The sequence below is a fragment of the Petaurus breviceps genome, unplaced genomic scaffold (assembly GCF_028583685.1).
Source record: "Petaurus breviceps papuanus isolate PSGF00001 unplaced genomic scaffold, PetGlider_PUasm1.0 175, whole genome shotgun sequence".
Taxonomy (NCBI): Eukaryota; Metazoa; Chordata; class Mammalia; order Diprotodontia; family Petauridae; genus Petaurus; species Petaurus breviceps.
In genome coordinates this window covers 51,857,008-51,880,216 of record NW_027185764.1, presented here as the reverse complement: position 1 = coordinate 51,880,216, position 23,209 = coordinate 51,857,008, and the positions used below count along the sequence as shown (strand labels likewise).

Here is a 23,209-nt window from a genome sequence, read left to right as displayed (position 1 = left end):
GGTTGTTGGGTTGTTGTTTTTGCTTACATTGTAGTCACTATGTATATTGCTTTCCTAGTTCTGCTTACTTCACTTTACCACAGTTCATATACTTCTTCTGTCCTACGCTCTTCTGTACTTATCTCTTGTGGCACAGTAACATTCAATTACATTGACATATCACAATTTATTTGACAATATTTTATTAAATTATACTCTTGAAGCCCTAGAGGACTAATTCCACTTCCAATATGTGCCATACACAAAGACGTAGTTTAGGTTGCTTGCTCAGTTCAAAAGGGTTAAAAAAAAAACCACAACACAATAGTTTCCTTACTATGAATGGAGCAGGCCTTTATGCTTTTTGTAGAATGTGTTTTGGAATATTAAGTGAGATGAAGGATGTAAAAGTTCTTTGTAAATTACAAGTTATTAAGAGCTTTGATATGTGCCTCTATGACAGCAAGGTCTAAGGAAATTATATTTCCCAAAATTCAGGCAGAGTAAAGATGTATTGCTGCTAAGTTAAGATGGATCCTTGGAATGAATGCATTCCCTTTCAGAAAGGATTCATAATATGATCAGCCCAATATTTGGAAAAGACTGACATCTGAGGAGGTATATTGTCACAGAAAGGAGCTATAATAATAATATAATTATAATATGACATAATATAATAATAAGAGTATCATGAGCTTGGAATCAGGAGATACTTGGGTTCACATCCTGTCTCAGAAAGCTGTGTGACCATGAACATGTCACTTTAACCTTTGTAAGCCTCAGTTTCCATACCTGTAAAATGGGGATATTAATAAGAGCACTGTTCATCTCACAGGATTCCTGTAATGATCTAATGAGAGAATGTATGTAAAGCATTTTGCATATCAAAAAGTTCTATATAAATGCCATCTCTTAAGCTACTCATATTTTTTACAACCTGTCACCTATACTAGGAGCTACTCTGAAGTTTACTAACTCTTTTGGTTCAGGAAATAAATGGTTGTTAATGAATCTGGGAGGGGCCTGAGATTCCATTATCATTGCATTTCTGACTCTAGTTTGTTGTATAAACGTAGGTCAGCTAATTAATGTATTTATATTTCAGTATCAAGTGACTGTAATTTACATTGAATGATCTCTGAAAACTGAATTTTTCTCTTTCTAAAGTGATAATGTCCCTGAAAATATTTATGCCCCTTGAATCTTTCTTTTGAATGTTATTTAAATGTAGCTTTCCATTCTTTGTATTTAAATGAGCTTATAACCCCCACCCCACCCCCTTTCCTTATGAATGACTGTATTCTGGCCTTGTAGTGGATAGAGATTTTGAGAACATTCCTACCCGAGCATATTTTTTTACTAGCTAGATTTTATCTAAATACCAAATAACAATTATCTCAAGTGATTTCCCTCACTTCATTAGTCAGTCTGTCAATAAACATTTATTAAGAGCCTACTACATGACAATCACTGTGCTAAGAGATGGATTTGTGTGTGTTTTGTTTTTACTTTTGCATCAACACAGGAACCAGTACTGTGCTATTGGCTGAAAGAGAGAGAGATACATCACCTAATGGTTTCAAGAACTGGGACTTCATGTCTGTTCATACATGGGGAGAGAATCCAGTTGGTACCTGGGCTTTACGAATTACTGATATGGTATGTAAATGTATGCGTGTGTCTGTGTGTGTGTCTCTGTGTGTTTCTGTGTGTGTGTGTGTGTGTCTGTGTGATGGGAAAGACATGGAAGTGAATTTATGCTGGAGGAGCAAAATACATGTAGTAGGGAACATGTTAACGATCTGGAAATGGGGGTTAACATTCATCTGGGTGTTAAAGGAACTTGACTGGAAAAATTGGAAGAAAATACAGTCATCCTGTCCACATCACACCTTTCCCCACAACAGTTTCCATATATCTCAGGTCAGCCTAAGTAGTTAAGTGGGAATTTTGGGGGAGTTTTACAGAAGCCACAGATGATACAGAAAAAGTTTGGAAGCCCAGAAATGCATAAAATACATGCATAGCATTGTATAATACCAACATATTTTATCCTTGAAAATATAATAATTCAGACTTCTTCTCTGGTATGAAGGGAAGGCCAAAAAATTTATGCAGGTTTTTCAGACAACAGGGGTGCTGTGCCCCTAACCCCCATGATGTGGAAGGGATTACTATAGTTTATGGAAATCTACATTTGGATGTGTGGATAATAGTAGAAAAAGAAGCCCAGGGGACTGAAATTTTGCCAGTAACAAGCTGCATCACGTGTGCATAAAGTGACTCAGCATGGCAAACCTGATCTGATCATTTTGCCCTCTTGAAGAAGAATGTGAATTACCCCTGACTGCTTATTCAAATGACTGAATGATCCATCTGTGTAATTTGTCAAATTACTTTTGCTATGGTATAGTATAGACATTACATCTAGTCTGTGTAGATACCCTAAAATGATTGTGTGCAATTTAGAGAAGTTAGTTATATTGTGGGTAAGAAATAGTAAGGTGTAGTTTGATAGAAAGCTGTCCTGGCAGTCAGAAAGAATAGGGTTCAAAAGAATAGGGTTCAAATCATGCCTCTGACATACTGACTGTGGGAGCCAAGTCAAGACACTTCAGTGTCTCAAACAGCTCTTGAAGATTGTAATAACAAAGCAGCTACCCGTCTACATTGGTAAAGGAAGTTTTCTCATTGGAGTAAATGAATACTAATATATTATAATACAGACCAATGAAATTGCATTTGTTTGCATTGTGAAGAAAAAAAATAAAGCTACATTATAGATTTTTCAAATTCTGTCCTTCCATGAAGTGAGATAAAAGGAATTTATTTTCCACTCCTCTCCCTAACACAAAATGATGTTCATGATATTACAGTCATAGAGAGAATAGATCAGAATGTCTGAACAAAGAACCTTTAGGAACTTAAGATTCTTCTGCACCATCTTTCAAGCAATTGCTGGTATGTTTTCTTTTAGGATGGTTTGAAAAATGAATTAATTTACTCAGTAGGTATAAGATTTGGGATGTGAAATTTTCCCCAAAAGTGAATTATTGAGAATTAGAGGTATCAGATTTTGTTTTCTAACTAAAATTATGGAAATAATTTAAAACGATTTCTTGCATCTATTCAGAATTGAGATCAATGTAGTTTTAGGGTTTTTATTAATATAATTCTTGAAAAATAGCTCCTCCTCCTCCCATAAAGCACCTTAATGTTTCAAATTAGAAATGAAGCATCTCAGTCCTCTGAAATTATGTTTGGTCATTTCACCAATCTGATAATGATGAATCATGCTAACCCCCTGGCAGAGAGGTGATAGATATAAGGTGCAAAATGAGACAAATATTTTAGGACATTGACAATGTGGGAATTTGTTTTCTTTGACTATGAATATTGGTTACAACTTTTTCCTTTATTCTTTTAAATGGGAGAGAGTGGGAGAAAGGGAAAATAAGTGCTTGTTAAAAGAAAAACAAAATGAAATTTTAAAAAGAAATGAAACATATAAAGATCTTGATCTTTTGGCTATAGCAAAGAAGAATAAGTTGGCACTATGACAGAAGGTGCCATTTAATGGTCGTGTGACCATTGTTTATTTTGTATTTATATTTTAGTACATTATAACTTAAAATTTTTTTGTGTTGTTATCCTTAACATTTTGTTAGAGAAAATTAGTTTCTCAAATAAAAAAAGTTTGCTATTTTCTTTTGTGCCTTTTATTAAATGTGGTAGCAAAGTTTCCCTCCATGGGAACACACTTCCAATTTTATGACCAGAAAGAAAATCTAGAAACTGTAGCCAATTTTTTAGTAATATATCAATTCTACAAAGTAAGGCTCACCTAAAGGCTTCATATGTTTAATTGTCTGGGCAATTAAATATTATTGGGGGTAGAGGGGTACCTGAATCTGAAGACAATACTATTGCATGTAATTGAAAGGAGCCTGATGATTTCCTTCTTACTACATAAAGTATCATGTTTCTAGATTTGTGCTGCTAAATGTTTAACGATCATCTTTCCAGGTGGAAAAATGTACACAATACACACTTTTCAGTTTAATCTGCATTATTAATATTTTCTCCATAACTTAAGCCTACACATCAACAAAGCCATAAATCTAACCCTAATCTATAGCATGTCTATTTCTGAAGTGTACATTCTTATACTGAAAATTTTACAGTTAACTCTTAGGAGCTAGATCAAGCTGGTTCCAGTACACCCTGCATGTTTCTATGAGATGTTATAATAAGATGTTAATTATGAACCTTGAAGGATGCTTAAGGATATATTTTGAGAAAAGCAAAGTTGAACACATTCAAAACCCACCACAAACAATGTCTGTACTTCTTCATTAGTCTGGAAGGATGGAAAATGAAGGAAGAATTGTGAACTGGAAACTGATTTTGCACGGGACTTCCACCCAGCCAGAACACATGAAGCAGCCCCGTGTCTACACTTCTTATAATGCTGTGCAGAATGACAGAAGAGGGGTGGAGAAGATGGCCGATTCTGCTGAGGTCTGTATATGTCTCTTTGTAAATTTCTATGCAGCTTCTATCAATGATCTACTTAATATCCTGTGTTCCAAAGGAGCAAACCCCAAAGAGGCTCATTTATACTGAGGAATATAATAACTCAGGCACCTAGAAAAACTCAGATGATTTTCTTTCATAGAACACATGTTTTCTCTAACGTTTAGGTCCTATATTATTCCCAGCTCACGTTCATGCATCACTTTGAAATTTATAAAATGTTTCCTTCACAAAAACCTTTAAAGGAAGTTAGTGTAAATATTATTGCTCTTATTTTTTATGAAGAGAAACATGAGACTCAGAGAGAGACACTAAGTTTCCCCAAGGTCTAATGATTAGGGTCAGAGCTGAGGCTTGAACTCAGGTCTTGTGGTTCTAAGCATAGCATTCTTTCCAATATGTCACACTACCTCTTTCTCTCCTCTTCCAATCATCTCCTCTTTCCCCTGACCCCTAAGTTCCTGTAGCCACAAGCACTCCAGCATACCCAGGATGGCTGCTAGCACAGGTTCTTAGATCTGCTTTTCTAAAGGAAAGCAACTCAAAATGGGTTAACAATCTTACTTTAATCAGTCAAACATATATCATTTGCCTAGTTCAGGGGAAAAGTCAACACCCTGAACTTCTGAGAATACAAACACAAGTTATAAGCAGACAAAAAAATACAGACAGAGAAACAGACCAGCAGACAGGGCTTCCAGCTGTCTGACCATTACATCCATATCTAGTTATTTACCAGAGAGGGAAGCACCAACATCTGGATTTTCAAAGCCGGGGCACCCAATGGCTGCCCAGAGTCTCATCTGGCCAAATAACACAACTCTTCCCAAAGTGAGCCCCAAAGCAAAACCTCACATCAGCATATATATAGTCTTCTCCTGGGTCAGAGACCATCACAACCCTCTTGACCTACTGCCCAATCACAAAGTAACAAGGTGTGGGCATTCCTGAAAAACAAGCCTCCTGCCACAGGCTCCCTGTGACCACATTCAGCCTATTAGGGGGAAGAGGATATTTTCAAATCAGGGAAGGTTCTCAGAGTCACTTAAGCTTATCAAAGGGCCAAGGAGCAGGGAAAATCTTCAGATTCCCATTCCCATAACAGTTCCCTGGGGCTCCATCTATCATAAAGATCTTTTTTAATCTACCCAACTATATATGCACTCTCTCTCTTTTGAATCCACAGAGCACTATTTACAACCTCCATTTCATCTATCTTATTGTGTTTTATATTTATTTACAGCCCTGTAACCTCCCTAAAAGAATGTAAGCTTCTTGAGAGAAGGGGCCATGTCTTCAGTCAATCAACAAACATTTATTCAGCCCCTACTATGTGTCAGGGACTGGGCTGGATAATAGGGATACAGAGTTTAAAATAAAAGTCCCTGACCTCAAAAAGTTTACCTTCTATTGAGTAAGAAAATATGTATAAATATAAGTATATAATTATAAATCTAGAACTGGAATATACTTTAGAAACCACCTAATCCAATACCCTCATTTTCTAAGTAAAGAAACCAGTGCCCAGATAGGTCAAGTGACTTGACCCTAGAATGTAATTGGGAGGAGGAGGAAGGGCGGAGGTGGAAGGAGAGGAAGGGAACAGCACTGGTAGCAGGGAGAATTCCCAAAAGAGCTTACATAGGAAATGGAATCTGAACTAAGATTTGAAAGAAACTAGGGATCCTCAGAGAGAGAGGTGAGGAGAGAATGCTCTGAAGTCTAAGGGACAGCCTGCAGGGGTATTATCATGTATGAGGAATAGCAAGAAGACCAGTGTGGCTTGAATGAAGAATGTATGAAAGGGAATAATGTAGAATAAGACTGGAAACATAAGCTGGAGCCAGGTTGTGAAGGATTTTAAATGCCAAATTATCAACATAATAAAATTCAACATTGAACGAATAGATAAATTTTGACTCCCATTTTTTTCTTGTTTGTAATTCAATCGCCATGATATTTGTATTATAAATGGCAAGATTCTGTATGTAAAAGCACTTTGATAACTCTGAAGTCCTAGGGTTATTATTGTATTCCTATTCCCATGAGGACTGAGATTTTATTTCTTTTTGTATCCCTTTAGTAGCATTGATTTAATTGAATTAGAAATAATAATAATGTTTCAATTCATTAAAGTTACAGGTCATATAGTTTAAGGAAGTCCAAATGATGATGATATTTAAATGATCTAAAGAACATAACCAAACTTGAATTAGTCCTTCTTTCTATACAAATAAACTTTTTTTTTTTTACAAATGTATTATGTTAGAGAACTCCTTGAAATCATTAGGTTTTATGACTTCTATAGTCCCTTCTAAGGCTTTATCATAACTAGAATAAGAATTGTGGTATCCACAGTATTCCTTGTTAGTATTAGTCTCTTTTATTATGGGATTAAGAAAAGTCATCTTGGGGGTGGCTAGGTGCCGCAGTGAATAGAGCACTGGCTCTGGAGTCATGAGGACCAGAGTTCAAATTTGGCCTCAGACACTTAACACAAAACTAGCTGTGTGACCTTGGGCAAGTCACAACTCCAATTGCCCTACGTTATCCCCTCCAAAAAGGAAAAAAAAAGTCATCTTGCTTTTAAATCTTGGACCAGTATGATAGAGTATTTTGAAGGGGCATAATGGGGTAATGGAAAGAATAATAGATTTAGAATTGAAGGACCTAGGTTTAAAACCTAATTTTGCTATTTACTTACTATGTGATTTTGGAAAAATTACTTGGCCTCTCTGGGCCTTAGTTTCCTCATCTATAAAAAAAACAGAGCTTTGTACTAAGTGATTTCTGAAGTCCTTCTCTTATCATTCAGTTGTTTTCAATCATGTCTGACTCTTCGTTACCCCATGTGGGGTTTTCTTGGCAAAGATATTGGAGTGGTTTGTCATTTCCTTCTCCAGCTTATTTTGCAGATGAGGAAGTTGAGGCAAAAAGGGTTATATGACTTGCCCAAGGTCACACAGCTAGTAAATGTCTGAGGCCAGATTTAAACTCAAGTAGATGAGTTTTTCTAAGTCTGGTGCTATATTCACTGTGTCACCTCTAAAGTCTTATGGTAATGTTAGTTAAGTAAATATAATGTACAAGATGTCATGTTGGCACTAAGGATACAAAGATGAAAAATAGTCATTCCTGACTTTTTAAGGAGCTTACAATGTGATCACAGGGTTTGAACAAATTGAGAAAAAGTATACTAAAGGTAGAATGAGATAGGGAAGAGAAAAAATTCAGAAAAAAATCCTGTTGGAAAATTTGAGATGAAAGTGATGATTTTTATCTGTGTAGCTTCTGATGCATACATACTCCACAAATATTTTCCAAAAGAAAAATCAAAATACCAATGGTCACTCTGTCCATGGTGGGTTTTTTTGTTTTGTTTTGTTTTAGGACCAGGTCACCCCAAAAAGTCTTCATGAAAGCCCCCAGCCCTCTAAAAGCTCCACTCTCCCCAGCGACAGCAGCAGTGACAAACTGATGGAAAAAACATCTTCCAGGGCCATGCTCCAGCTCCTACAAAGTGCTTTCAGCAAACAGGGAGCCCCCAATCAAGCACCAAAGAGTCAATCAGATGAAAAGCTGAAGATCCCCTATGAACACTTCTATCAAGCTCTGGAAAAATTAAACAAACCATCCCAGTTAAAAAATGCTGAGAATAGTCTGTATAGTGACTATGTGGACCTTTTCTACAACACGAAACCATACAAGCACAGGGATGATCGACTATTGCAGGCTCTGGTTGACATTCTGAAGGAAGGGAATTAAAGCGAGGTGACCTCCTGAGTTGGAAATGTTCATTCTTTCTCCCTTCTCTTATAATCCTGCCTGTGACTGATGTAGATTTTATATTTTATTCATATAATTATGTCCTTGCTTTCCATTGCTGTCTCGTACATGTACACATGCACACACACATTCAAGTACACACACATTCTTGCACACACACAAACACACACAATTTACTACATAAAGAGAAGGAGTTTGCTTCCCACTGAGAGCTTAGCTGTACTGGGGACAGTCACCAGGAGCTCTATTTAAAACATGTTTTCACAAGTGGAATGTTTTTTTTCTTTCTTTCTGGAATCAAAGTCCATTGGTGTTTCTCCCATCATATTTAAAATCCACTTCTAAGCTGCCTCTATTTTTTCCCATTTTCATTTCTCAAAAGAATAATAATTAAAAAAAAAAAACTCTGGGCTACAAAACATTAACAACAAAACTGCTGCAAAACACCAGGAGATGTGCCTACAGCCTTTCTTTCTGTCCCCTCCATGGCTGTTTCCTGTCTAGTAATGACTTTTAGGATTGTGATTCTTACAACTAAAGGGCTCCCCAAAAAGTCACTTAGGATCATAGATTTTTCAGCTGGAAAGGCCCTTAGAGGTCATCTAGCACCGCCCCTCGTTTTCCAGATGAAGAGCTGAGCCTTAAGGCCAGCCAACCAGGTGGGTAAGTGGAAGAGCCAGGTTGGAACCAGCTGTCTCCTCTGACTCTTATTTACTTAAAAATACAGGCTCCTTCCACTGAAACAGAAATGGGGAAATGAATTAAGCATGTGATTAATGTGGGCCATTGAGGCACAAAGATGGAGTTTTGACCTGGATTATCTAGCCTATATAGTTAGCAAAATATACCCAACATTTTGTTTGGTGTAGAACCAGTCATTGGATAAAAATTTAGTGTTTTTCCTTCTTTGTTCTCCTAATTCTCAATGTTTTCCTTTCCCTTTATATGCCCCTTTCTCAGAGCTGCACTTTCAGCTTAATACATAGTATTCTGTAAGTGAATTTCAAAAGCAAAAATCAGGAAATAATTCTGAATGAGAAGCCAAGAAAAAAAAAGACCACATATAAGCCAATATGTTACATGAAAGAGGATTTTTTGGTTTCTAAAATGTTAGCCTGCTCTTTGGCCTCTTCCCTACTCTCTTTTTTTTTTAGGCCCCTCATTCTCATGACCAACTTCTTTACCAAAGATACTAAGCATGAATAACATTAATTAAAGGGAAAAAATCCACACACATTATTTTCAGGCTGAATCTACACATTACAAAATAAAGGTGAGAATTTGTTATACTGTTAATTTAGGCCATATCTGTGGAGAGCCAAATCAGATAATTCAGGCATACAACCAACAACCCGACAATACCAAAAGGACCCTAAATAAGTTATATGGATGGGCATTTGCATCTCTGTAATAGATGCCAATCCCTCCTTCACTGTGTGTATGCACTGAAGGTTTCTGTTTTCTGCTTTTGCTAACTGTGATGCTCCCTATAGCTTAGTAAGCAGTTCCAGGATTTTAAACATGTACAAATCAGAAAGCACTATGAAGGTCTGCCTGATTCCATATAGTTTGGCAAAATGACCTTCCCCTTCCCTAATCCACATTTGAATTTGTGCAGAATGAGGAAACAGTCAGGATACAGCTCTGATATGATCATAATGCTTACAAACTGTCCTAAAAAATAAAATAGAATGATCATCCTGTCCTTGGAATTTCCATGTATTATCTGACGTTCAGTGATGTGTATAGTTTTGCCTGTGGTCACACTGCTAACAGTGTCTGCACCGGGACTAGAACTCAGGTCTCCCTGACTCCCAGCTCAGTGCTTAATGTATAATGCCTTCTTGTTAACCATGTTGAACAATATTAATTCATTGTTAAAATCTCAACCACCTCTTGTGCTGTGGCCAAAGGTTCCCCTAGTGAAGCTTTAATATGAAAACCACATCTTGTTTGAATGTTTCCAACCCAGAGTGTGTTGTATAGAGTTATTTTTATTGTTTGTCTTTCTTGGTGCCTGTGTGGGTTTTTGTGAAAATGTAAAAGAGGAAAATTATAAAATGTTTTGTCTCAGAATTTTAAATTCTATTTTCTTTACAGGTATTTATAATATATCAAAACTTTTATCAAACATGCAGAATTTTGAAAGGCACAATAAATTATATTAAAGAACCATATGTTTTCTTGAGAATGAGAAAGTTTCATCCAATAAAATATTTTTCAAAGGCATGTTCCTCTAGCAATGATGATACCTATATGTATGTGATGTGATGTTGCAATACCTTGTCTTATAGCATAATACAATATGTTAGCAGAGTCCAGAATCTGTGGTCGTAACATTTTTAAAGAAATTTCAAAGTGAAGCCCTGAATGTATTAACCAGGAAATGTCAAATATACTTTTAAATTAAAAGAGTAAATGGTTCCCTCACTGAGTCCAAAATAAAAAGATGGTGGGTATGGTAGAAATAATAATAAAAAAATTACCTAATAGAACTGCCCCTTTCTCACTTACTGTGTGTTAAAAGGGGATTAACAAGAGAAAAACATATCAAACAAAAAGAAATAATAGATTTTAGAAATCTTCTGGTTCAATCCCCTCATTTTATTAGAGAACTAAGGTCCAAAGGAGTGAAGCTATTTGTCCAAGGTCACAAAAGCAGGGATCTGTTTGAATCTACATTAAGAATTCAGTTCCTTTTGGAGTAACTGGTTTTTCATTTGTGTGTGTGTGTGTGTGTGTGTGTATGTGCACACATACACGTGCACTTGGGAGAGCACTCAATTTTACTTTTATCAACATTTGAAATTCAACTTAGAAATAATTATGTTTTACTTACCAAAACAATACAAAGCCCAAAGTGACTCTAATAACAATTAATGCAAATCATTCACTACTAAATAGCCTGACTTCATAAATTTATGTGCAGAAACAAAATTGGCATTGAATGATTCTATACCCTTATTCTTCATAAACAGCCTACAGGAGGAATTATGGTATACTCTGTTTAATCCAGACATGGAGTATTTGTAGATATATTCCAATACAATACAAATACTACTTGTAGAAATATTCCAAAATTATGTGGAGATTTGTAGAAAAACCAAGAATGATATCTATAGCACAGTGCTGAATCAACAGAGTCAGACATCACGATCCCTGTCTTCTGGCCACCTTCAGAACAACAGACAACACTGGTGCACTCAGACAAAGGACGGAAGAGTTTCTTAGTTTATCACATTCACATTGTGTTAATTCAAGAATAAGTCTAATAGAGCACAAAGCCTGGGAGAATAATGGGAAGTTATGATTTCAGCCGGATGAGATTGGTCATAACACTTTTCATCTTATTTCAGGGGGTAGGGAGGCCTTTCAGAATGGGTAGGAATCCAGTTCCAGTGGCTGCATTATCACTAAGCCTACTTTGCCTACCCCAATACAATGTTACAAACTCATCAGTTTGGGTTTTTTTTGAAGGTACTTCCCTAGAGAGAGAGTTGAGTAGGTGATATGATGAAATTAGAAGATCTTCCAACTCTTTAAGAGGCTAGGATCCATTCATTCAATTAATCAGCTTTTATCAATTATTACTTACCCAGAACTGTGCTGGGCATTGAGGATACAAAAACAAAAATGAACCAGTGCCCAACTCCAAGGAGATTATATTCTACTGGGGAAATGTGCACATGTGAGTAGGTACAAGGTGATGCAGGGGTTTAGGGGGATGAGGGAGGAGACACTAGCAGGGGTAGGAATCAGGAATATATGTGACCATTGAACTGAATTCTTAAGGAAACTAGAATGTTAGAATTCTAAGAGCTGGAGGCTAAGAAGGAGAGCAGGCTGGGGTGGGGTGGGGCATGGTTATTAGGGGTAGGGCATACAGATCAAGCAATAGAATGAAAGCCAGAGAGGGAATGTTGCACATGAAGAATAGGAAGTATACTTTTTTGACCGGACTTTGGAGTGTCTGAAACCTAAAAAGTTAGGCTAGAGCCAGATAGTGAAAGACTTTAAATGCTAAACAAAGGAGTTTATATCTTATCCTAGACCCAAAGATAATAGATAGCCATTGGAGATTTTTGAATGACTTATGCATTAAAAATTGCAATTTGGTCACAGAATGGAGGATGTATTGGATAGAGGAATAGTTGGAGACAAGGAAACCAATTAGGGGCTGTTACTACAGTTCAGGAAAGAGATAATGAAGCTCTAATCTAGAGTGGGGACTGTGTCAGAGGAGAGAACAGTATGCATATTAGAGAGGTTATGGAAGCAGCATTGACAAGAGATGACAACTGATTGGACATGGGAAATGACAAAGGTTGTGAACCTGGATAACTGGATAGTGTTAGTGTCCTTGAAAAAAATAAGGAAATTTAACAGAGGGTGGGGTCAGGGGAGAAAAGTAATGAAGTCTATTTTGGACTTGAACTTGAGTTGGTTCAGTGCCATACAACTGAAAATGTCCAGTTCTGTGACATTCTCTAGCTAAAATGAAGCCTTCAGCTTTTTTTTAAAGTGATAATCCTTGAGAAAAAGAACTCATTGAAGAGAAAATTATTTTTCTTTGATTGTACAATAGTAGGCATTTATGGAGTAACCACAGAGAACATTGTACTTTACTAGACATTATGGGGTTGATATTATTATAATTTGATCCTCAAACAATAATCATTTGGCAGTGAAATAAAATGGACCATTGCTGGGTTGAGTAAGTGTTGACAGCAAATTTAAGACAAAATTGAAAAGATACAAGCTATATACTAAAGGGCTCAAATGGATCTGTGATCTCATCAATTTGTATGTTGTCTTCAAAGATGAAGATCACAACTCATTCATGCTGCCTATCCTATGCTACTTTTTTCCATCTCTTCTCATGAATGTGACATAAGAATGTCAACCTAATGTGTGGGAGGGGGTCTTCTTCCCTTGGATACCAGTGGAGTGATCTACCTTCTTTTTCAATCGTACATTTATTTCCCTGAATACATGCTTTAGGGTTTTTCTTTGAAGTTCCATATTTGCTATATGCTGCAGTTTGCTCATATTCGCCCTGTGTCTCTCCACTACCCTAGTCTATAGTCAATAAATATTATTTAAGCATTTACTTTGTACCAGGCATTGTGCTAAGCACTTACAAATAGGAAAAAAAATAACCTCTGTCCTCAAGAAGCTTCCACACTAATGGGAGAAGACAACACACAAAAGGAAGCTGAAAAGGGCAGAGTGCAAAAGGGTACCTGGCATGAGAACATGACTGTCATTGGGTCGTGATGTTTGGAAAGTGGAAACTATGCACAACAACTGATGGTAAATGAAGTTAGTTAAGAAGTCTGATATAAAAGAGGAAGAGGTCATTGATCTGTCCTCCAATCTTCCAATTCGAGGGGAGAGGCAACTAAGGAGACGAAGGAGGTATTGAGTATCAAAGTTCAATCAGTCTCTAAGATGATGAGGTTTCATCTTGGGGGAGGCATGTTGCTCATGGAGTTGAAATCAAGCAGACCAGCTGATGGTAAATGAAGTTGAGTGCCTTCTGTGTAATTTTCACTTTTGATTCTTCAAAGACAGTAGTGTCCTATGATTTGTAATCATTAAATACCAAAAATAGAATACTGGTATTAAAAAAAATGGGTCTTTGCTTTCAGGAGATGTTTGAAGTCACTAAAAGAAATTTCCCGAAGGCAATCTAGTCTCACCTTCCCTTTTCAACTTGGACTCTACAACAAATCTTCCTTGTGATAGTAGCAAGCATATGTCTCCCTGGTTTTTACTTTGCATGCTCATTATATAGAATGCTCTACATACCTTAAAATGCTGTATAAGTGCTAGCTATTATGTGTGAATATTAGTATGATCTTAGAGTCATGGAAAAAATATTATCTCTATTGTTAGGACACTCTTAAGTCATCTCTTTACAAGTCATTACATCCTGCCCATCTTCTCCCCCTGCCTCCAGGTTAAGCCCCGGATGACTTAACACTTTTACCTCTAGAACCAGCCACCACTGCCCTATATATAATGTCTCTTTCTACTAGAATATAAGCTATTTGAAGGCAGGAACTGTTTTCCTTTTGCATTTTTATCCCCAGCTCTTAGCATAATGCTTGACATAAGTATTTGTCTTTAATAAGTATTGCTATTTGTACATGCATTCAAGGAATCCTGAATAATATTGATCTCTAGATGGGAGGTACTTTGTTAAAATACAGCTTTTGAGGTGATATTTTGCTCTACTAAATCAATTGCTTTTTAATGATCAATAAACAATACATATAGTCAGATCTTGTATCAGATATACACACACACATATCTCAAATGGTCAAGATTGGCTCGACTGTGGAATATCACTTATTAAAAACCTGCTTGTTCCCTATTAATATCATCATTGAGGATGCCCTTGATACAAATGCAGATTATTCTCATGAAAATTTTATGTAGATGGGAATTCAATGAGATAATATATGTGAAGTTTTTTTTTATAAATTTTAAATCATTATATAAATATTAACTGCCATTGGTCATATTAAAATAAGCATATAGGTCAGTGGTTGTTTTTCTCTCGGTTGTTTTTTTTCAGCATTAGTAAAGTATGAGATTTATTCCATTTTTTTTGCCCTCTACTTCTCTTTCAGATAAAATGCAAATTCATCCCTTATTGTCCTTACAAATATGTTGCCTCCATCATGGATCTCCTCTGTGCATACATGCTCTAATCTAGGTAGTTTTCATATATTTGTTCTCTTTAGTGTCATTTCTACTTCTTCTATAACCATGTCCATGACTGTGATGTTGAATCCAAGTGTGGTTCTCTTGCAATTAATACTGAAAAGTTTGCTATAGAAATTTTCACAGATCTTTTCTATTTTTCTTTGACTTGTTGTCCCCTTTCCATTTTCATCTCTAATGTCCTTAGAATGATTTTGGGTCTCTTACCCAGTTTCCCCTAAACTATTTTTTTTACCCTCCACCACTTCTCTCTATTTTAGGAGGCAATATTGTTCATAATCTTATGCCATCCTTATGTGTGAGATTTTTTACAAATGAGTTTCTAGTCTAAACCAGTGCTGCCTGTGGCTGCTATTTCTCTTTCTGGACAAGTAAGCCAATTTGATTTTCAGGCTCATTTAGTCTTTTTGTTATGGTAATTGATACATTTGGTTAAACTTCTTGATTATTTCGATAATAATAAAATTATTATTGTCTGTGTCTCTATTCTTTTTTCTATTCATTACCTTTTTTTTTTTACCATCAAAAACTTTTTGAATTGGTCAGGTTGATTTGTTTCAATTGCAGGCCATATGTCATTCTCATTTTTATTTTCCTAGTCTATACTAATTTTGATCTTTGTTCTAACAAGTTGAAAGAATAACTGTACACAGAGAAAAGATTCAGGAATGAGTCATTTCCTGTCTGTTAAAGTATATTCAATTACATTTCTCTGATGCTATTCAGTGCTCACCATATCCAACAGTAACAAAAGGCCAATTTTTAATTTCACCTTTAAACAACTTACAGCTTGGTGGAGAAATAAAATGGACAACTATGGATAAATATAAAAGCAAGTGTAAGATACTAGAATCTAAACCATATATGATACACATATAACAAAATCTATATGGATATTACCAAACACAGGAATGAATGCAGCAAAATGAGAAGGACAACAGGTTCATCCACGTTTATTAGGATAGATTTTTTAGGGAATGTGGATTTTGAATTGATTTTTAATGACCAAAAGGATGTGAAATGATAGAGGGTTGTTTCAAGCAATGGGAATCTGAATAAGACTAGAAAGGAAAAATAATGAGTGGTAGACAGAGATTCAGGCTGAAGGAAACCAATCTGTGTAGTTTTGTAACTACAGCTTTCCTGTAGCACTTCAGGAACCTGGGATGGTAAACTTCAGAAGGAATGGTATTCCCTAGCTTATGTCACTTTCACTCATGCCATTTTATTCATTCATTTTCTTTCCTTACACTGTGGTGAACCAGATGGCCACAATGTGTCTGACTAACTTTTCCTGAAATGTTTTTATTGCTAGAAATGTTCCAAATACCTAGTTTTGCTGTAGCAGCAAGCACCCTGACACACCCAGGATGGCCTGCTAACATTGGCTTTGTGATCTCCTTTACTGAAGGAAAGCAACCCTAAATGGGTCAATAATCTCCTTTTAATTACATTCACTAGCTCAAGGGGAAGGTCAGCACCCTGAACATAGAGGAAATATAAACAGAGAAAATAAAAGCAGAAAGACCAACAGACAGGGCTCTGACTGTCTGAATATAGCAATGTTGCTATACACTTTACATACATCACTGGATCAAGGGAGCACAGACATCTGAGCAGCCAGGGGGCTCTGAACATATGACTACTCAGAGTCTTGACCAGGTAATCAAAAGATCTTTCTCATGAGTGAACCCCCAAAGTAAAATGCCAGCCTCCAAGACTATATAACAAAGATTTGGCTCCTTATTGGTTCAGAACAAGAAAGCAGAAACCTACTTGACTCAGCACAGCTGTGAATTATCAGGGCTCAAAGGTGATTAATCTTTCAGATGTTTACAATTTAGCCTGAGCCTGGGAAACTGAACTCCAAAAAGAAAACAACAAAAAACCCACCTTGCTTGTGTTTCCATTTTGCCTACACATTTACAAAGAAAAACACGGAGTGTTGCTCACTCTACTGTCCTCCGTGGCACTTAAAGAAAAACAATATATTGACTGAGAAGCAAAAGGGCATGCTCAAAAGGACATAAAGACCAACTTGTTACCAATTTAGCAATAATTGAACACAATGCTGGAAAGTATCTCAACATTTAATGTCTTTAATGATTAACACAAAGCCTTTGATTTGGGTTCTGCTTATTATCCATTGCTTATTAAAGTACTATAAAATAGCATCAAATCAATAAAAATGCTAGAGTATTTGATGCCTATAATAAAAACTAATATGAGTGACAGGGAGACAGTTTAAATCTAATTTGCTTTTGACTAGATTTAAATACATTACCATCTCTTCTGAATCAAAATAAGTATGGCTTCCAAATTAGTGAAGGGGTCAAATGAAAATATTTTATTATCATGTCCATGGGTGACAACAAGGACCAATGAAAAACATATCAAAGAGCTCTTTCATACCACCAAGAGTTTCTTCATCAATACTAAACATCATTTGAACACATTATGTATAAAATACTTGATGTATTACGAAGAAAGATGGAGACTAGAGCCTTGAAGTTTGAATCCAGAGGCCACATTGGACTAATGGGTGAGAACTATCCTTACAAATATCTCCTCCAGCTAAGACATTTCAAGCATAAAGATATCAAAGAGAAGGTTGTGTCCGAACATATTTAAAGACTTACTGGAACCCTAAAATCAAAACTGTACAAGCAGAACACATTTAAAGCAAAATGTACCTACATAATGCCATTCTCAATATTTACTTTTACAACTATAAAATGCAACATAACAAATGTGGAAAGAATACTAACAAAACATATACAGTGATAATGAAACATAGAGTCCACTACTTTAGCATGACTATAAGAAGATTCACCCAGAAAGGAAAAAGAGAATCGATAAACAAATTTAAAATTTACAGTCTTTTGGAACAAACATACATCACTTTACCAAACAATAGTCAAGGTAGATAATAGATGCACATTATTAAAATTAGCAAATACAACCAAATGTGATTTACTGCAGAGTAGAATCTGTGCAACAACTAAAATCCAAGAACAGAACCAAAAAGCCCTCCATTGGAAACATTCATGTGAACTCAGCCTAAATATATCAACATGGTAACATCAAATAAATGATTGAGTCTGGTGAATTTATTTTTGAAAACAGAGGGGTTTAGCATGACAATTCAAGGACCAGTTCATCAGCAGAAATAAAAGAAGGATTATCCTTAAGGAGCACAGATAGTGATCAATATGGATTGTGAAAGGAAATAGTAGAAAGTGTACAACACATCACTGTAATCTATAAAGATTTACAATATACCAGACATGTAGGAAGACATGATCTAATGACTAACATTGTGTGTCAGAAGCTCCCTATCTTTCAAGCGCTGACAGAGAAATCCTTATTAAAACCATAGACCTCAAAATGTCCTGGAGAACTCAACCACAAAATTAGACCCTGGATCACAATCACCCCCTGGATATGACCTTGATCTGTAAAAACTTTAAACCAATGTTTTAATAGGTGGAATCATGCCAAGTACTCATAATCTCCAAACTACATGGGCTGAAACAATTTCAGAATATAGATACCCAGCAGAAGAGATTAAAGTTACATGGGAACAAAATGAGGTACGTTATCATGAGTTATACTGAGAATGCTTTTCAGTGGGCCTATGGAGGATGTTTGCAAACTAATACTTTTATTCAGCTACAAAAAGCTGATATTTTATCAATTGTTCATAAACATTAACTTTAAAAGAATGAATAGGAGGGTAGTGATTTGTTCCCAGACAATTTCTATCTGAGTGCAATCAAATAACAATGATAATAGCTCATTACAGTTTTCAGAAAGCTTTATTTACAATCACTCTGTGAGGTAGATAGTGGTAGTATTATTATCTCTGCATTACAGGTGACAAAATAGACTGAGAGGTCAATAAAGTCATCTAAGTTCACACAACTGAGAGGTAGACATGGAGTAGGGGTAAGTGCACTGGTTTGAGAGTAGGGAGACATAGGCTCAAGTCCTGACTCAGCCCCTAGATATGAATTAACTGCCTGACCTTGGGAAAGTTTCTTAATTTCTATGCTTCAGTTTCCCCAAGTATATTTAATAGGGCAAAGCCAGGAATACACTAGTTTCCAACATGGGTCAGTGTTTTATGACTATCCTCTGGCATAAGAGAGTCTCTGTAGACAGGATCTAGGGTTTTCCAATTGATCCTTGCTTTCTACAACTGGCTCACAGTGTCATAATCTCCCAGTTAGAGGAACCTGCCATGATGACCTTAAAATTAAGAGGCCTCATCTTGTAACAGTGGTTTCCATGCATAGATTCTATGATACAGCCTCCTTTAAGGGAAATTTGTCATAGCAGTCTCAAGACCACAAGGTCCAAACTTAGACAGTTTTACTAACTAAGCTGATACCTGAGTAATCTGCCCCCAATTGTATCATGTAGGAAGTTCTCTTTCTTCTTCTCCCCCTTGGGCTAAGTTCTTCTTTGAGGGTGTTAGGCAAATACTCAAACAAAATCAATATTAATGGTTGTTGAAATTATATAAGTATTTTATATAATAATACACAAAACCAAGAGGAACTGAAATTTCCCTGCCTGCCATAATCTGGATAGCTAGGAAAAAAGGAAGAAAAGAAATGGGAAGATGGGAGTGAGGGATCATGGGCAATGGTAGAACCTATTTCTCCCCGGGTGGACGGAGGAAGTGCAAGAAGGAGCTGTTGGCTAGCCTGACATTCTACATCACCCCAGGGAGCCACAGGTCACTGTCTATGCAGGTCTAGACCTATCATTAGTTTGTAGTCTGTACAAAGCCATAGTTCCTTATTCCTAGCCATTATTCAGTCCCATACAAAATTGACCATCTAACAGCTCCCCACAGCCCATCCTGCAACTGCATACAACAATTTCTTCTTCTTAGAAATGCATCCAAAGTCAAGGGCAGGATAATTGCAACTTGGGGAATACTGGGCAAATCCATATCAGCAGGTAGTACCTGGCATCCCAAGGTTTCCATGGCAAAGTTTCTGTGGGTGGTACTAAACCCAAAGTACAAGTTAAATAAAGAAATGGAACTAAGTAATGTTTAAGGTCACTCCAAAGCCAACATTCTGTAAGTTGTATTTTTTTAATTTGAATAAATGAGAAGCAGATTTGTGCTATCTTGGGCCAAGTATTCACTGGCCCAAATGCAACTTCATGATCTGGAAAGGCTGAATTAATGAAGTAGATATAAAAAATTATAGGTGCAGCTTTCCAGGTCACTCCTAAATGGGACACACTCAGATCAATAATGGTGCATTTAGGTGATATAGTGGCTAGAGTGCTAGGCCTGGAGTCAGGAAGACTCATTTTCCTGAGTTCAAATCTGGCCTCAGATACTTACTAGATGTGTGACCCTAGACAAGTCACTTAACCTTGTTTGCCTTAGTTTCCTCATCTATAAAATGAAGTAGAGAAGGAAATGGCAAATCACTCCAGTATCTTTGCCAAGAAAACCCCTAATGGGATCACCGTCAGACACAACCAAAAAAACCCAGATCAATAATAGCAGCTGAACAATAAACAGTTTGTAGTATCCAAAGAGATACTCTCCCTGCTTGGTGTTGGTTTGTAGACAATTCCTCAAAAGGTATTTAGATGATTCTCATTCTGTGTCTCCTCCACAAAGAGGTGTTCATATGTTTAGAAATCATTTCAGCACAATTAGTCCCTGGTGGGCTTATGCCCAAGGAAAATTAAAAAATGCCTAAGGACAGATAGAGATCTGGCCTCTGAATCAGAAAGGCCTGGGTTCAAATCCTGCTCCTGGTCCAAGCTGACTATGGGACCCTCACTTTTCATTTACCTTCTCAGTGCCCCAGGCAATTGGGTAGTGGGGGTGGGGTAGTGAGCAAGGTCAGGATATGAAGTCTGGTTTTCTCATTCTAAGTCCAAGGTCCTTTCCACTAAACTAAGAAAAGACCTAAGCTAATTCTTGACACTGGACACTCGGTAAGAACAGTGTCTAAACCTGCCCTGAAATCAGGAGGACCTGAGTTTAAATCTGAACTCAGACTTACTAGCTGTATGACCTTTGGCCTTAACCCTAATTGCCATGCCTTCCCCATCCCAAAAGACCAAAAAAAAAAATATAAGAACAGCATCTAAGAGACATGATGAGACAGAGTTAAGCTGAAAAATAATCCACCTCTGTCCATGCTTCAGTTTGCTTCTTCCCTTTATTTCCTGGGCAAATCTTTTTGACTCATTTGAATTAAGGGAAGATGGCCTTTGCCAACATGTGAACAAGGTTTCCTAAGAGCATAGGGGTAGGCTGGTGACTGTGGGAAAGAAAAAAGAAAAAATTCTTTCAGGGTGATATTTGGTGGCTTGCCAATGGAATTGGAAGCCAATTAATATTTGCCAAATTAGGCTATAAGTGAAAGCTGAAAGAGACTATCAAAATCCAGTTGGAAGCAGGGTCAATGCAGCATTAAAACAAACTGACTTCAAGATTTCACAACTGATTGAACTTTGAGCCATTGAACAGACAGAAGTGTCTGGGATAAGGGGAGCTATTTATTCATTGTCAAGTTTTTGAATACATGAGTAAAGCAATGATAAATACAAAGAGAGAGGGGGTGGTCATGAAGTTTAGATGAGAAATACCATGTTAGAACTTGTAAAAATGCTGTCTTTTGTTCCTTTGCAATTCTTTTCCATTCTTCATGAGCATCATTCTTTAGCATGGGCAGAATTCTTCCCAGTTTTTCAACTGTGATTTGTTCTATTTTGAGGCAATGATGCATGCTACAGTGTTACAGCAAATTTGGAGGTGCTCTCCTACAAAGTTTAATGAAGGGAGAGCTTCCTCTTGTCTCTGCTCTAACCTAGAATGGGCTAGGATTCTTGAGGAGGACACTGGGTGGACTTATATCCTTGTCATCATTTGGACTCGGAAGAATCCCAACGTCCATGTTCCATTTTGGTCCAGATCATAGGCATGCTGGTAAATGCTGGACATCAAAAAGATGCACTCAATACACTTTCAAGTTTAATTTGCATTATTAGCATTTTATTTATATTAACATGAACATTATATGACTACAATATAACAATAACATGATATGAACATTAACAATAATAATATTAACATTCTTCAACATTTTCTTAACTCTAGATGAATGACAAAAAAAAAATGAATCCATCCCTAGTTTGTATCATTTGCTGTTTTGGAAGCTGCAGATTCTCATGATGAAAATTTAACAATTGTCTTACAAACACCAGTGTAAGCTAGTCCAGACCCACATCTCTTAAAACAGTCTCCTTGAGTAAAGAATCAGGATGTCACAGTCTTAGAAATTCACCTATAAAAACATTCTCTAGCTTGAAGTTCACACTATTTTATTCCTGACTTCCAATACTTGAGTGAACATGAGGTAATCCAGACCCAACTTATTTATTTTGTAGCTAACCCATGTCTAGAAAATCTGATCAGTGTCCTCATTTAGTAACCGACCCAAGGATTATATCCCATGGTCATTCACTTAGATAGAACCCACTTATGCTCTACAAGCTAATATTTGACTCTTCAAGCAGAATTCAAGAATGCCATGTGTCTGAAAAGCCCTAGAATACAAAAATACAAATGAGGGCCATTTTTCCTTTGTACCAAATATTGAAGGATCAATTCCTTATGCTCAATATAGTACTTAGTGATAAGCCATGACAGGCTTACTTCTAGGTTATTCCAGTTGTCTTTCATCTTTCCTTATCCTTCCTTCTTCCAATAAACTCCACTTTAATGTATTTTTGGTCAAGCTTGTGAATCTTCTTCCAGGTATCCTTTTCTTAGTCCTCTCAAAAGACTCTCCTTTCCTTCCCAGAAGGCTATCATTTCAATATTGTAGATCCTGGCCTAGAAAGCCAAACCTTGTTCTTTTTTCTCATCTATATAGTCATTCACTTTCCCTATCTTCCTTTCTCTTTTAATGAAAAAGTCATCTATGCCCAGGAATCCGTCAGTTTCTTACCCATTCAGTTTGAAGCCTTGAAAACATTAGTAAACAACCAATGGGAAGATTAAAAGTGAGAATTCTCAAGTTGTGTCAAATGCTGTTTAATGTACAGGAAAGAAAGAACAAATTGATAGAAGGTAGAAGGGGAAAATGTAGGCATTAGGGAAAGAAAAGGAATCTCTCTTTCTCTCTCT

General features: G+C 36.6%; 1 protein-coding gene across 1 annotated transcript in view; it reads left to right on the top strand.

The window, feature by feature from the left end:
* PCSK1 (proprotein convertase subtilisin/kexin type 1) overlaps positions 1-10,625 on the top strand; it is a 52,640-nt gene extending 42,015 nt beyond the window's left edge. The window contains exons 12-14 of the mRNA XM_069085145.1: positions 1,505-1,638; positions 4,339-4,500; positions 7,906-10,625. Of these exons, the coding sequence (XP_068941246.1) occupies positions 1,505-1,638; positions 4,339-4,500; positions 7,906-8,280 (671 nt within the window). The 3' untranslated portion in view covers positions 8,281-10,625. The remainder of the gene's footprint in view (positions 1-1,504; positions 1,639-4,338; positions 4,501-7,905) is intronic.
* The last annotated feature ends 12,584 nt before the right edge of the window (positions 10,626-23,209 follow it).